Here is a 17619-nt window from a genome sequence, read left to right on the forward strand (position 1 = left end):
ACAAGAAGGATGTGGAAAAATTGGAAAGAGTCCAGCGGAGGGCAACAAAAATGATTAGGAGTCTGGAGTGCATGACTTATGAGGAGAGGCTGAGGGAATTGGGATTGTTTAGTCTCCAGAAGAGAAGAATGAGGGGGGCTTTGATAGCAGCCTTCAACTACCTGAAGGGGGGTTCCAAAGAGGAATGGAACTCGGCTGCTCTCAATGGTGGCAGATGACAGAACAAGGAGCAATGGTCTCAAGTTGCAGTGGGGGAGGTCTAGGTTGGATATTAGGAAACACTATTTCACTAGGAGGGTGGTGAAGCACTGGAATGAGTTACCTAGGGAGGTGGTGGAGTCTCCTTCCTTGGAGGTTTTTAAGGCCCGGCTTGACAAAGCCCTGGCTGGGATGATTTAGTTGGGAATTGGTCCTGCTTTGAGCAGGGAGTTGGACTAGATGACCTCCTGAGGTCCCTTCCAACCTTGATATTCTATGATTCTATGAAAGAATGGAGGACAAATCAATACCATAGCCATGTGGTGTAGATGGTAACCTACTAGAAGATAGTCTTAGAGAATGATGGGTTCCCCCCACTTAAAAATGTAGTCCCAGAAGAAAAATGAGAGTGGCTTTCTGTATATATACTATAAGTACCTACCACCTTTGTAAATAATTTACTCTTCTTTTGTTATTTAAGAATTTTAACCATACAAATCATACTTAAGTCTGTGGTGTAAAACATAAAACTAAGTACATTTAAAAACAGCTAAACGGTAGTTTTAAAAATATGAATTTACTGTTTTTTCCCCTTAAAATCAGACAAAAGCAGCATCAAGGGCACACTCCTAAGATCCTCTGACATGACAATACCTGATGGATTCTAAATTCACAACTCTTCTCCCTGAAAGCTATTTGCTCAGCTTTCCTAATAATACCTTGGTTGTCTGGCAACTCTCCAGGTCTGTCTAAGGCAATATGCAAGCTACACATTTTTGACTGATTTCAATATTTTCTTATGAGTAACTATACAGTATTTTACGTAGTGAGTATTCCTGATTACTGTAATTTAAGAACCAAGAAATAGACTACAGATGTAATACTATTATTTCAATTGGCATTCAAGGTGAAATGCATAACAATTAGCTAAGACTTAGTGAAAACATAAAAGTAAAAATCTGTTTAAAAAGCCCTGCACATTGTACATTTAGAACAGCTAATTTACCACACATATTCTGAACTGTTTGAATAATCAAACCATTTACTCAGCAAGATTCCTTTTTATGGTTGGTGGGCTGTGGGCGGGGCGGGGGGGGGGGGAAGGGAGTGGGTCCACTTCCCCTTTACAGGAGCCTACCTTCTCACCTTAATTTTGCTTAGGAGTAACAAACACAACACAATGTTTAACTACTTTTCATATTGTACATTTGCTTTTACATCTCTTTTTCTTACTTTAACATCATTCCTCTGTTTCAGTATTATTGACAAGCAATGTTGAAACATCTGTAAATGTATTATTAAATTATATTAAGAAATAAAAGGGAGAACAGAAATCTGATGATCCTGATTGATGGCTGAAGTTAAGTTAATTTGTGAATGTTTTAACATTTACAGCTAAATAAGTACCTGTATTTACTCCATCTCTTACTACTCAAAAAAGTATTTATTACACAGATTCAAATTGCAGCTTGACCTTTACTAGTTTTATCTGTTTACCGTAATAAAAGGAGTAACAGATCAATCTTTAAAAAGTGCATATTTTACTACCTATGACTGAAAACTCAGTGTGAAATGGTTTGTAAAGGCAATAAACCAAGTGTGTTTTGCCCATTTATTCTATTTCGCAGTTTTGTAGGCCCTACATGTGAAAATGCATTCCTGTGTAGACATCCAGTGCCAGATGTATGCATCACTTAAAGCAAGCCCACTTATCCCTAAAAATAGTGTTTAAGTGGATCTCAAGTGGTGCATTGGTCATATGGTGACCCTCTACACAGGGATGAATTTCACCCTCAGTGAAGTAATTTAGCTAAGATGGTATGCATTCCAAGTACCCAATTCAACTCACAGGAAATATTGGAAATGGAAGTCTTTCCCATTTACATCAACAAGAGCTGGATTGGGGCCTAACTCTGAACTGTGGGGTAACCTCTCTACAGTACTACCTCATATGTATTTCTATTTATTTATTTTCAAATGGGCCAAAATCCAGGCACCCAAAGCTGAACCCTACACTAACTGCAGGTGAGCAGAAGAAATCTCTGGCTATTGGGGCCCAAATCGGACAGTCCTCAAAAATGACCCTAAGGAGAGCTCTGTGTAGCTTGAAAGCTTATCTCTCTCACATACAGAAGTTGGTCCAATAAAAGATATCACCTCACCCATCTTGTCTCTCGAAAAAAAAGGCATTCATCTATTCCAGACAAAACCACTGGGGCCTGTTTACTCGTGACCAGCAGGATCAGGTCCGTTGCTTCAGCTATCCCTTCTCCCAACCCACTATGCAAAGAGAGGAAGTGGAGAGAACTTCCACTAAGTTCCATCTTACTGCCCGAAGTGGAAAGGGATGAAGATTATACCCCTGTCTCTCCTCCCACTGCTGAGAAGTAACCCTTTTATCTCTAAGCAACGGGGAGCCTCCTTCCTACTGCCTGATGGGGAAGGGCCGTACAATCCTGTCTCCTCCATAGAGAGTGAAAAGGAGTCCATGGTTCAAGTACCACCCCATGCCAAAATGCCATTTCCATATGGACTGCCTTCCATGCAATTGGGGAAACATACCTTGTGGTGCCCATGTTAAAAAAATTCTTACAGCTGCTTCCTTGAGAAGCTCTAGCTCCTCCATGCTTTGGAACTTGAAATTTGGCAGAGGGGAATTGTCCTGGTGTGAGGGATGTGCCATTTGCTGTCCCAGTGGGGGGGAAAAAAGCCCAAATTTGGCCAAATTATAAACTTTTGAAAAATCTCCATTCGCATATGCTCAGTAGAAGCTTGTTTGAATTTGGAAGCTAAATTCTCCAAATATTCTGTCTGTACTGGGCATGCTCCAGACTCTGGGGTTGTGCAGGACTTCCTCTGAAATTGCTGTTCCAGGTTACTGTCTCACTGGGAACTGAGAACAGGCAGAGCGTCTCGCCGGTGCTCTCAGGGTATGTCTACACTGCAATTAGTCACCCAATGGCTGGCCCCTGCCAGCTGACTCAGGCTCACGAGGCTCGGGGTTGTTTAATTGCGGTGTAGATGTTCCAGCTCAGGCTGCAGTCTGAGCCCTGGGATCCTCCCCCCTCACAGGGTCAGAGAGCCTGGGCTCCAGCCCGAGCCCAAATGTCTACACAGCAATTAAACAGCTCCTCAGCCCAAGCCCGAGTTAGCTGGCACGGGCCAGCCACAGGTTTTTAATTGCAGTGTAGACATACACTCAGTGGTCTCCTGCTGGTGCCCAAGTAGCGTGGAAGAAAAAAGCAGCCTGATTTGAATATAGAGAGAACATGAGCTGGACTTGGGACAAGGATCCTTTCTAGATGAGGAACTAAGATGAGGACCAAGGACAGGCTGGAGGGGACATAAGGGGTCAATGAGGAGGGGAACAGGGACAGCAGGGTCTCCAACCACTAAGCACATTCCCTTGCAGAACCAAGATTCCTGAGTCTCAACATTCCTTTGCTGTAAGAAAACAACTATCAAACCCACTTCTCTCTAGTGAGTGGTCTACCCAGAGGATGACAACATACTAGTGCTATCATTTACTCCTTTAGCTCAAGTAGGAGAGAGCTGAACTGTGGACTAAAGTTCCCAACCCTGCTTATGACCCATGTGGGTGATGGTATTATTCCAGATGATCAGATTTTTTATTTTTTCATTACTTTGTAAAAAGCCTAAGAAATTACATACTAAAAATCTACATTTTAAAAAAATTGATGTTGCAAAGTCAAGCACCCAAATGCCAGTTGTGACTGAAACCTTAATTTGGTCCTCTTGTGCACATGCATTAAGATACAGTCTTTAATTATATGCTCACATTCTCTTTTTCCACAGGGATCCCTAACTCATTCAGTGCACAGGCTAGACTGTGCTACTGTCAGTTTTCTGAAAATTCAGACCATAGGTGTCTCAAATTGAGTACCCAAAATTAGTGGACATTTTTCACCTTAATCTCTCTGAGCCTCTGTCCTCCATCTGTAAAACGTGGATAATACCACCCCTCACCTCAAAGTGGTGTGAAGATTAGTATCTTAGTGCTTCACAAACATTAATTAATTAGAGTGATGAGCACCATAGAAAAGTCCATGAGGAAATTAATAATTCTGTCTTCAAAGCAAGGTTTGAATAGCATGAAGCAAATGAAGCACTGAATGAGCATAAAACAGAAGTGAATAGCTGCTCATTCCGTGTGTACTATCCATCCTGTGCACTGAATGAGGCAGGGATAATGTGGAAAAAATAGTATGTGATCATTTATTTTAGACTGTTTCGTAATGGATACGCACATGAGGGCTAAATAAAGATTGCACAGGCAACCTTAAGTTTGGTATTTCCTAACTTTTGAGTGTTTGACTTTGCAGCCTTACCATTCTTTTAGAGAGAGAGAGAGAGAGAGAGAGAGAGAGAGAGAGAGAGAGTGTGTGTGTGTGTGTGTGTGTGTGTGTAAACACTACACACACACTTGATATCCAATACACTTCTGTAGCACTTGATGAGAATTGCTTTCCCTCCTAAAAGTGCCACTAGTCATTATTTAATATTAGCTCTTAACAGGGATAGATTCAGGTGGGATGCACTAAACAAGGAAACTGTATAGATTGTTTGATATACCCTATACTAGCTCTCTGCTGAAGTAATAAGTGATTGTATTGCACTTTCTGGATGTTTCGATCACAGAGCAGAAGTTTTTATCACAGGGGAAAAACACCTTATTAACCTCTACTCTGTCAGATCCTCTCTATGTCCATATATGCAACACTGTCAGGAATGATCGGTGCCTCTTCTAGTTCATGTTATCATGCTCTGAACCTAAACCACTAAGGGGTTAAATGACTAACAAGAGAATAACTTGAATGGGTGATTGAGACTAACACACTGAACTCTGCCACTGTAGTTCCTACAACAGGCTTTTTGCTACACAATGACATGTCACTCTTTCCACAACAGAAATATCCAATAGTTCCAAAACATGGTTCCAAATGCAAACACTGCTTGGTTTACAATCAAAATCTTTATTTATAAAAATCACTTACCTGGCCAATTCCAATATAAAAAGTATTTCAGTTCAAAACTTCTGCATTTTTAAGATATCTGTCCTGCCACTGATAAGGTTTGTGGGACATCTCATACCTTCAATCCATGCATGCAACCTCCTCTAACTTCAAGTGGAGTTGTGTACATCAATTGAAGGAACAACAACATTTCTGAACGCATGTGAAAAATCATCCTCTTTTCATTAAGAGTTTGCAAAGAAAATTAAAGTACACAACTAGCATTTATTTTAAAGGCATCAAAATATCACAGAAGGTATAGATCAAATGCTTTCACACTGCATAAAACAAACCTTCTCTTCCCTGACTGTTTTGTGGCAAAGTTATAATGCTATCCAGAAAAATCCAACGTTCCCACTCTGGACTAACTACCATACTACTAGACATGAGTTTATGTTTTTCATGCACATTTCATGTATTCCCACATGCTATGTTGCTGCCAATAATTTATGACTGATCTGCACCCGGGCTGCCCTTCAGCATTTTATTTAATCTTTGCAACAGTGATTTACAATGACTCATCATTAATACAAAAATGTACATGTGTGTTAACAAGTTTGGAAGGATCTAAGAAGGAAGGTAAAATTTTTTTGAAAGTTGTGGCTGAATGACTTACGAGCCAGCTGAAGAAAGGCAAAGTAAACCATAAATGATCTGTTTGCTGTTCCCTGCAGCAAACAATTTAGGCAAAATAATTTGTTCTCAGGCATACCTTGTTATAAAAAAATATATTAATAAAAATGTTGGGAAACATTTTCATGTATCACCAACATTCAAATTAGCTGTTCGGTGTTTATCCCACAGGTAGTTTTAAGTAGTCCTTTCCATGGCCTGCTCTCTCAGACTTTCAGTCATAACATCCATTTTTTGAAACTGCCTTTTTTGAAAGCCTGTGTACTGCATTTTGGCATTGCTGCCCTTTCAAAAATCAATGGGAAATCAAACATGGACACACAATTTAAAAATGCACTTCAGCAGCTCTCCAGTTTTGAACCATTTTGGGGGAAATTGTCTCAAGAATTAATACCACAATTTAATTGTAACTCCATGGGAGAATTCTCAAACTGGCACCTGCAGTATGACTGCCCTAAATCCAGGAGACTTCAGTTAGACTGTATTTTGACCTGCATTAATTTTTTTCTTGCACATAGGGAGCTTATACAGACATGTGTGACAAAATAACAAAAATTTCAATTATAGGGCAAGTTGGGTACAAAGAGAGACCACAACGTCACTCAGGATAAAAATCTACTAACGTTAGTTCAAAAGCATGCTGCGGTCATTGTCTCCTGAAACTTTTTGTAGGCCATCCTAAACTGACATACTTGTCCATAGAAAATCATATACTTCAGTCAGATCCTCCATTCATACTTTCCCTTGTTGACTGAAAGGACTGACTTTTTATATTTCTCCTCATAGTTCATGGCCTTCATTCATGGTCTCAGCCTCCAAAGGTTCACCCAACATGAGATTTCTAACAAAGGCAAATATATAGCCTTGGAAGAACCATTTCAATATCTCTATGGCATACATACGGTAGCTATGCTCACAGAATATTTTTGCTAGCATATGAAAGATGGAAAGGAAAGCAAATGCACCTGTAGGAGCAGGATTTGAAGTAAGGGATGGTATGTGTTGACGTACCAACTGTACATAGCTACACATTTCCAGAGCCTCTCCAATGCAACAATCTTTTTACTCAGGCCATTATCATTAAGTAGGAGCCCTGGTTATCTACATGGCCCCTAAGATGGACAAAACCACCTATCATTCAACTTAAGGACAATAATACAAATTAAGATATTGATTGGACAAAGGGTGGTGTAATAAATCTATAACAAATAAAGATACTTTCCCCCCCTAATGATTTGAAATACTGAAACCGAATTTGCTATTAAAATATATCTGATGATATTTTTAGGACAACATTATTTTTTATTTTTACAGTAAGTATCTGGGAGCACACTTCAGTATATAAGGTATTCTGTATTTTCCTTTAATCAGTGTCTTACAAGGCTGCAAAAAAAAAAAAAAAAAACTGATCTCCCAGGTCTGCTGTGAGGTCACAGAAATTGATAACCCTTACAAGCTATGCTTATGTGAGTCTGCCTGTGTCTCACAGATAGTGCACTTTGTAAATTAATCCTCCAAAGGCAAATATATTGTAAGTAGCTTGTTATCTCTAAAGTACTAAATTGAAGAATACATGGGATTATATTGACAGAAATTACATTTTCTGTAATGGGGTTTAATATATCTGAAATCTCTCCGATAGGCTCCTAGTCTCTCTCACCAAGGAGGGTTTGTTAATGTAGGTGCAATGGACATCAAGACAAAATTTATTCACTAAAATGGATTAGGCCATGTAATCAGAGCTTCAGTAATATTAATCTCTGACACTTATTGAATGAAGGGGGAGGGAGAACAACTTTTGTCTGCAAACTGGCACTTCTGACTCCCTTCCCCACAGCAGGCTTGCAGCTTATGTTGGCAATTCCTGGGTATTACTTCAAAGAGGATAAGGTTTCCCATCTTAAACACTAATTCAAAAATATTAGAACAATTAATTAGATATACTTAGTTTCACAGGGTTTTAGGTTTTGATACACTTCAAATGTGACATTTGTTCTGCTATTTTGTATGAAACCTGGATTTCAATAACAGTATTGTTGCAGTAACAAAGGGTAATAAATCATACTTTTAAAAAATAGTCTTGATGCCACAATTTTGTACTTAAATTGGAATACTTTTGGCTGGTGCAGAAACCCAGCCACAAATAATAAGCAATTTAACATCTGATTCAGATACAGCAATGGTTTTATTTTTTAAAGCTGTCTCTGTTATAACAAATCAAGGGTCCCAACTATCCTTACTTTTAAATTAATAAATTAAACACACAATTTTCCCCCCTGTAATACTTCAGTGGGGAAAAGGCAGATTTTCCTTAAAGTTTGTTTCAAGATTTTCTTTTCTTTCTTTCTTTCTTTTTTCTTTTTAAAAAAACTCAAATACACTAAGAAGATCCCAAAATAACTTTGTTAGTCAAAAATAATAATTTGATATAAACGGTGATGGACTCAATCAATACAGCCTGAAGAAAATGTACAGAGTGGTGTCTATCTCACTTACATTTTCTGGGTCTCAAGTGATTGATTTCTTAAAGGATGGGTGGGCAGACACAATTATATCCAGGAAAAACACAGACATGCATATAAACTGAAATGTAACTATTTAAAGAGCTATGGGAAAGTAAATACTATATGTTTTCTGCAGTACTAAAACTATAGTTCCCACAACTGAAATCATTCTGTAGGCTACATACATTTGTATCAATAAACTTCCACGGAAAGCTGGCAACTGGAGGGCGTGTCAGCAGAATGCCAATCATTAGAGGCAGGTTGCTAGTGGTCAGAGTACTGGCTGTGGGTAAACACTAAATAAAATTACTTACCAATTGTTCACCTGAAGTATAGTGAGCCCTGTGTCTTGTGCCAACTGCTTTTTCTGTTCTTCTGAAGGGTAAGGGTGCTAAAACATACCAAAATAAATATATAGATTTAAAATGATGGTTTTACTCACTTTTAATTAATAATAAAGTCTGACGTCTATTTAAAAAGGTGAAAATGCTGAGGTGTGTCACTCTTTTGTAATTATTAATGGGCTACTACATCATTTAATTAATGGCAGTAAAAGACAAGCCAATTATAAAGATTAGTGAAGTGTAGAAATAGCTGCTTAGGATACTGGCAGTACCTTGATACTCAGTGCAGATATTTGTTGCAGTATCACAAAGTTTTGTGATCGTCTTATGGGAATTATTAAAGTCATGTGACTGAGGGCTTTTTCGGCATTTCACCAAATAATAAAGAAAACACACGCACACACACACACACACACACACTATCTATCTATCTATCTATCTATCTATCTATATATATACCACTAGAGTCTGATTTAATGAAGGGAAATCTTATCTGTGCCTGAAAATAATTTGCAAATAAAATCAGCATCTTGGACAGCAACAAATGCTGGGATTTTGAACATAGGCCAATATAAGGTCAATGATCAGCACATTTTTGTCTGACATTAACATAGCTGTGCTACACTAATCATGAGAGACAGAAAATAAATACTAGTTTAAATGAAGACAATATTAAAATTAAATCATAAGTTACATTTCTTGTGAAAACTTGATTGCTTTCTCAGAAAATTCACTTATGCATGAATACAAATTACCAGTACTTAATAAGTTAAAAGCAAAAACCACATCCAAGTCTGAATTTAGAAACAACTTTGCCAACGTCGTTTTCCTTGATGTTAAAGTATTATTGTCCTTAAAGAAAATGAACCAAAAGCACAAATACAGCAATTCTCAGGAAGAAATGTCTTTTAGGGTAATCTATTCTGGCCCTATACTATAGGTAAAAGTACCACTAACTTGAAATTTAAATGCCAGAGTACCTGGGACTAACTTCTGGTCCACTACATGATAAAGTTATTTTAAAATTCCAGTAAAATTATTTGATAAAATAGATTTGACATGTCCAAACAGCACGTTAACAGTTGCAACATTCTTTACTGTATTATGCACACATCCACTTTTCCACAAAACATTCCACTGTTCTTTGGCGTTGCCATTAGATGTAATATTACAAAAGATGTAAACTAAAACTTTTTAAAAATATAGGAATTTATAACTCAAAATCCAACTATCTTACTTCTAGGATACCTATTGAACACTTTTTACATACTACTCTGAACCACATAACCGGAACTCTAATAGCTATGTTATACTAATTGACATTACTGAATTACCTCATCTTACAAACTATGGACTTTCATAATTCAATTTGTTTTCTCTTGTCAGTTTGTCCAACAGAACAGAAAGCACATTGCAGTGGACTCTAACACTAACAGAATATGCCTATGACACAGAAAAATGATTAACATGACTTTTACCCATCAGTGGTGGAGTATTATATGTAGACTGAATATATCTTAAATACTTTCCAATACCAATATATTTTTGCCTTTTGAAAATGCTTCCAGGGCAGCTCCATACTCCTAATTATATCTGAGCTACATTTCCATTAATGACAAGTATACTTTTATGGGCATAAACATGACACAACCATTGAAAGAACATTCATAGAAACTATTTTGAATTATATTATTTGTTAAATGTGCTGATAGCCACTCCTTGCTGAGTTTGCTAGCCACCTTTCAGTTCTTTTATGCTCTATGGTCACAGTATCAATGCCATTTAAGTTTAGAGTCAATGTAATTGCCACTGCAATTCATTTGTGCTTTATTTTCAGAAACATGTTTGTACTTATATACTACGCAGCAAACTGTTGTATTTTAGTTATGTCCATCAACTTGATCTTAGTCCATTAGAAGAACCTGACCATTCAGCTTGAAATAGCCTCAGTATTCTCTTCAAAACCTTACTATGAAGATTTGTAGACTTTCATTTTAGTTTTACTTCTCATTTTAACTTTACTATCATAAAAGGATATGGTTTATTTTCTTATTTTGCTTTGTCACCTTGCATGTGATCTGAGTTTAAGTAATTGAACAAACTGTGTCTAATTTTATGTAGCAAGCAATAATTACTCGATAGCCTCTAGCTACTGGAATTGAGAACTCTGTCTCCATTTAGCAATTTTCAGTTGTTCTGGATTTTTTTCCAAATAGTCAAGACCGGATAAAATTAGTCATCAGAATAATACAGCCACTGTATAAATAATTGCTTTAAGTGTATCAAAACAAAATTCCTTAAATCATGGTATGTTTAAGGTCATCTGATTTTTTCCATAGTCTAGTTATTGGCTTAATGTAGCATAAACTTTGAATTTCATGAAAAATCTATAATTGTTATAATCACATGAAAGCCATGACTTGATGTGGCTAATCCCTCTCAGCCAGAAGTTCACAATGAGGTAGGCTTTTTATACGGAGACTCAATATGCTTAAAATATCTTGAACACTGTGCATCCTTATTATATAAGCTATTTGTGGATACTGTGAGTTGTGCCTTTATAGGCTTAAAAAAAATGACTTGACAACTAATCAACATGCCACAGGCTAGGTTGCTATAAAAACTTTCAAAGCCTTGTTGCATTCCCACCCACCGGGCTAGTAAGGCATATGCTACAGGCAATGGCAGACATCACATTGCAACAGAGATAAAGGGGAAAACCCTCAGAACTGCCATTTTATGAAGAAATAAGGAAATTCATTCTGTACTACTGCTATTAATACTCTTTTCACATATGTAGCAGTAATAGATGGTTTCCATGAGAGTGCTCCTTTATTAATTTTGTTTAAAAGGGAGAAAGACACTCTTTAAAAAAGTCACTTATAAATGTAGCACTGATTCCCGTTGGCAAATATACCTAACACTAAGATCACTTTGGGATATCAAAGCAAATTGGACCACTGTTCAATAAACAGTGACTTGAGACCTTTACTTTGTTATGTACATTAGCCTCATACCATTATCTCTTAAAAGCTTAATTATTTGCAAACAATTGATCAAGATGTGAATTTGAGAAAGGAATGCTAGGACCACTGGGAGAGCTGCAACGCATTAGGAGAGCAAACAAAATTACCTTTAGATCTTACAATAAGAATTAACGATTGGGACCATATATAGGGCAGTGCAGTAGCTGAAATGTTCTTTCTGGAGTGTTTTCCATTTGATCTACATTAACACCTCAAGAATGAATGAAAGCTATAAAACAGTGATTATGTAGGGTAAGGCTAGAATCAATCCAACACATGTATATTGGGAGATTGCAGACTAGCTTTCCTGTGGAGGCTGGAGGAAAAGGGTGCTTCCAAGAGATACGCTCTAAGAATTATTTTGGGAAAGTTCGATGGTCTGTGTTATGCAGAAGGTCAAACAAGATAATCACATTGGTCCCTTCTGGTCTTGGAATCTATGAAAATAGGTAGCTAGTAGGGAAACAGAAGTTCAGAAGAAGCCAGGCTTACACAAATAAGGACTAAGGCATTACTGTAAAATAATGGGGCCAAATTCTACTTTTTTCTATTCAATGGGTTGCAGCAGTGTTACAGCGCAACATTTGGCCTATCTGAAACCTACCACTTGTTCCTTACTATAAACCTAGTACTGAAATGTGGATTGTTTGACACTATTAATGTGTTTTTGCGGCTCTGTGGTATTACTTGTAATAATGACTTAGTACAGAAGTGATTGCTTAATAATCCCATCTGAGCCTGCATGCAAATGAAAATTTAACCCTAGGGAATCTACCCAGGGCAATATAAACAGTTGAGGAACATTTGAAAAGGTAAAAATAACTTACAGAATTTAAGTCAGAGCAGTCATTTTAGCAGTAACAAAGCAATGAAACTGACAGAGAAAAATGTAATTTTCCATTATGTTTTCTGTGAACAGTTTAATAAAACTGTACTTAGAGAGTAGCATTCTTGATAGAACGTGTTGTTGTTTTGTTTTTAAAATGCAGCAGAGAACTTGTTTAACCAAACAATCAATAAGTCTTCTTTATTCTTTGACTACAGTCAATAGGTAAAGAGAAACTCTACAGTAAATACAGATGGAAAGTGTCCAGACCCATATCTTAATGATACTCCTTGTCCAAATGTACTCCTTTCATCAAATTTTCCACTACTGACTGCAAATGTGGATGCCAGGACAGTGATACACTTTATCTTATCTGCCCTGGTAACCAAGTATCAATAACATTCCCTCCCTCATTGCTTTGCCCACTATAACAGCACATTGTAATGGTTGCAGAAAAATGGAAAATAATCCTGTACAGAGCTTGCTGCTGAGATAATGGAAGGCTAAGCTGTCCCTTCTCAAACCCCAGATTAGTAATTTCTTGTGACATAGAACTGCCTCTATACCCAAACTGCAAAACAGCTGTAACAAAGCACAGAGATAGAAGCAATTTTCAAGCAAAATGTTATATGTTATACTTTAAAAGGTATGGGAATAGGCACAGGAAGAACTGATCTAATATGAGGAGTTATGGCAACTGTCCAATATAATAACCCTTATCAAAGCATGTTCTGTTGCTTGGCTGAATATGTTGGGAGAACAATTTCAGAAGTTCTTTTATCCTTTTCCTCCAGTCCTCTGCCTCCTCCACAGCTAAGTTTAATGCATTTACAGAAGATGACCTTGAGCTAAACTCTGGTATGTGATGGAGAGATACTTACTCCCCCCAAAAAACTCCCCCCTCAAAAAAAGTCTACCACATGGACTTTCACTATATTAACCATTACATTCCTGTATTATGCTATAAAATGTTCTAATGAAATGTTTTTGAATTTATATATAGTCTTATTTTAAAGATTCTTGCTCAGCTATATTACGGGTCTAAACCTAGCTGTTCAATTAATAAACAGAATAAGTAGGTGATCTGGATAATACTGACAAATTACAAATCAGTTTTATAGTTAACTTTAAATCTTGTTTAATCAAAACTTTTTCACTGTAAAAGAATTTGATATTGTGTGGGGGAGGGGTTATATGTTGTACACGTGAATTGTTTACATTGTTCACAATTAAATTGATCTATGATACATTTAAAAAAAATCCATAATGCTTCCTTATTGTATTTCAGCTTTATGAATTAGTTTTACTGTTTCAGTGAATGCTTTTTTGTCTCCTGACTGCACATTATCAAAGAGACACTTTGTGCCTGCTATTTGCATTACAAAAGCAGTGCATGGTGTAGTCTAAGAACATAGCTTGAATTTATAGTAGTTGAGTTCTGTATCCTCACACATAGTGGAATCAAAAGAATAACTAGGGTGTCTGCACTAGCAAAGTAGCCAAAAGCGTTTGGAACACTAACAGTAAAGTCACAAGATTTCAACCTGCTTTCTTAATTCTCACCAGTGTATTTAGATTGAACAATAAATAGAATGCATTTAGACACAGTTTGCTCATTTTTCAGTCTGGATGAATTAGTTTGTAGATAAGCCCTATTCAGTAGTGGCTCTAAGAAGTTGCCAAGTTGAGGTGTGCAGCTATGAAAATCAACTGAAAAGCTGAAAACTAGATCTTGTTTGTCACATGGGAATGAGTTGCACATCTAAGGAAAAGCTAAACATTTCACAGCAATCACTTTATTCTAAATACATCCACAAGGATACAAAGGAAAACCTTTTATAACTTTTGCACAATCAGTTACATAGTTTAGCCCTGTAAATCAGCTGTACAATGCTACTGTATTGTCTGTTTGATTTGTTATTTAAAACTCATTTATTGTATTTTCAGTACATAAAACACATGTAGTGAGTAAACATAATAGAAGGATATATTCGTATTAAATACACAAAGCAGACCTAGTCATCCTTTAAAATTATACACATATACATATACATACACACACACATATATATATATATATATATATACACACATACATATACATATTATATATATATATATACACACACACACACACACACTATAGCTTAACAAGCTAGCCACTTCTCAATGTGATTTTAATAACATTATTGTTATTAAATTCCTGCACTGATAGTTATTGAAAAGTTAACTGTAAATGCAAAATCAAAACATAAAAACATGTAATATCTGAAGTAACTGCAGTGCTTTTACAATGTAAAGTGATACTCTGCAGTTTGGCTTCTACTACATCAGAGAATTCCTAAGGGACAGATTCTGAATAGCAATGTACTCCACAAAAGGTCCTATTGATTCCAGTGGGAACCACTCAAGGAGTAAGGTACCATTCAAGGTGAGTAAAGGTATCCAGAATCTGGCCCTTAGTAAGGAAAATACACTATATAAAGTATCTGAGCATCAAAAAAGAGACCTAGTTTTGTTTGAGGAAGCATCGGGGGGCGGGGGGGGGGGGTCAGAACTATACTATTCGGTGGACAAGTTGTGTTTTCCTGAGAAAAAGTGCCCTCCTTGTTCTATGAGTCTCTCTTTCCATTTCTCCTTTGTAGATAATTTCTTGCAAGAGCTGTCTATGAACCTGTTTTGGCATACACAAACATGAATCTCCTCTCCAGCATTCAAGGAGAGATATGGTATGGCTTGGGGCATTCTGCCAATACTTTTCTGGTGTGCCCCATCAATTTATGCAGAATGTAAGCATTCATTAAGGGCGGGGAGGGAGAAGAGAGGTGTGTGTGTGTGTGGGGGGGGGAGTTCAGCTCATCCCCTACACAGGATATTATAGGAGCCAGAGATGGAAAAGCCTAATAGATCATCTAATCCAGGGGTTCTCAAACTGGGGGTTGGGGCCCCTCAGGGGGTCGTGAGGTGATTACATGGGGGGTCGCGAGCTATCAGCCTCCACCCCAAACCCCGCTTTGCCTCCAGCATTTATAATGGTGTTAAATATATTTTAAAAAGTGTTTTTCACTTATAAGGGGGGTCGCACTCAGAAGCTTGGTATGTGAAAGGGATCACCAGTACAAAAGTTTGAGAACCACTGATCTAATACATCCCCCTGCAACTACAACATTGTTCCGTCCCTACAGCACATGACCCACTATGTTGTCCAGTTCAGGTTTAAATATCCCAAGTCATGGACCTTCCTTCACTTCTCTTAGTCAATCTAATAGAGCTTACGGTTTTGAGGTGTGAACCTAATTCTTGCTCACACTAGTTTAACTTCATTGACTTCAGAGAGAAGTCCCCACTCTACACCAACACAAATGAGTGCAGACTCAGGGAGGTAAATGCTCCTTTTACCTTTTACACATTACTCCTAGTTAAATCCTGTGGTTCTGTATGAGCCAGAAGGGATGGGGAAAGGGGAACCAAAAGTCAGCAGAAGAGTGGATCTGTGAGTGAGGCAGGAATAGAGAGGAGCCTTCTATTCTCCAGATCCCACTTCGACCTCCGATCCTGCACGAAATGCAGATTGCATGCGACTACTAAGTCGAAACATAGTTAAGTGTTTCATTAGCACTGTATAACGTACTGTTACAAATTAATTTTTGCTGGGAAAGGACAAGGGGACTGTCAACTTTATTTCAAACAGTTTCATCCACTTCCATAAAAAAAATCTGAGTGAGTACAAAATGTCAGAAATGTGAACGGGAAGCACTAATACAGTAAAAGCCAACCTGTGCTTCAGGCTGTATTTTCACATTCTGTACACAGTAGGCATCAGCTTGATTGGAAAGGGTTTGATTATATATATTACAATATATTTTGTTAATTCATTACAAAAGTAATTCCTTGCTATTTTGTTAGCTTAGTCTACATGATATTATATTGGGGTGACGGACTTTCCCTTTCTGAAGTCCAGGGTGTTTGGTTGTTTTTTTTATATATCAATACTGTACAAAAGCAACTGCATTTGAAGATGAATAGCTTAGGACAAAGTAATTATTACGAAAAGGTGCATCCTTAAAATAAGTGACATGATCTTAATAGTACAAACAGCAATGAAATATTACATGAGCTACATTGAAATAACAGAGTAAAGGCATTACCTAACTTCCAATCCAATTATAACTAAAATTCACATACTTAAAAGCAAGCTTTTTAATTAATCCAACTTCACATCAGAAGGCTAGTCACAGATCTCAAAAGGTTAAATCCATCTTTGAACAGTGCTCATAAAAATCTGCTGTCTGCCCCAACCTTCTTCCAAGTTAAAAGCTCCTATCAAGGAGGAAAAATCCACAGCTCTAACAGAATGTTTCCGTGAATGTTATATAAATAAGTAGTACACAGAAGAACCAAACTCCATAAAAGTCTTCTGTTGTTTTGTAGGGTGAGTCTGAAGCAGATTAATTCAGGTAAATATCTCCTAACCAGCAGCCTATTCTCAGTAATAATTCACTGTCCTTATCTGCATTAAATGACTTTATAACAGGTAGGCTTGGAAATAGTCCACAGTCTCTGGTAAATGATAGCAATAGAGGTGGTAATCACAAGAAGTTTTTGCCAAACCTCTATTTGTGTTCTCTTCTTTCTGTCTTTGTCTTGCTGTGTTCTGTATTTCAAAGCCTGTCTCCTTATACTGTGGATAACAAGCTCCTAGGCACACCTTATTGGGTCACAAGATTACAGTGAAAGAACACTAAGGGGGTGTGTTCTATTCAACAAGTTCCCTTACCTAGGAGTTCCCCCTCAGAAAGTAGCACAATTGTCTTAAAGAGATAACACACTTCATAGTACACAGCATAACAACTGAACAGTTTGAAAATATTCTCTCAAACTCATCTGCCTTCTCTTGCATAGCAACCAAAAGGTTTTACAAACAGATTTACAAATGCACACACACAGCTGACCATCTAAAATGCCAACATAAAGAGGTTTTACATTTACAAATTTTCATTAGAAAAAGTACCATGGAAGGAAATGAAAAATAAAGCTGCTATTTTGAAATGTTTC

At 37.3% G+C, this 17619-nt stretch overlaps 1 protein-coding gene across 1 annotated transcript in view; it reads right to left on the minus strand.

Annotated features, from left to right (window-relative positions):
- The window catches only part of MEIS1 (Meis homeobox 1), a 136262-nt gene that overhangs the window by 20661 nt on the left and 97982 nt on the right, over nt 1-17619 (minus strand). The window contains exon 9 of the mRNA XM_065402245.1: nt 8683-8759. Within this exon, the coding sequence (XP_065258317.1) occupies nt 8683-8759 (77 nt within the window). The remainder of the gene's footprint in view (nt 1-8682; nt 8760-17619) is intronic.

Source organism: Emys orbicularis, chromosome 3, assembly GCF_028017835.1.
Source record: "Emys orbicularis isolate rEmyOrb1 chromosome 3, rEmyOrb1.hap1, whole genome shotgun sequence".
Classification (NCBI taxonomy): domain Eukaryota; kingdom Metazoa; phylum Chordata; order Testudines; family Emydidae; genus Emys; species Emys orbicularis.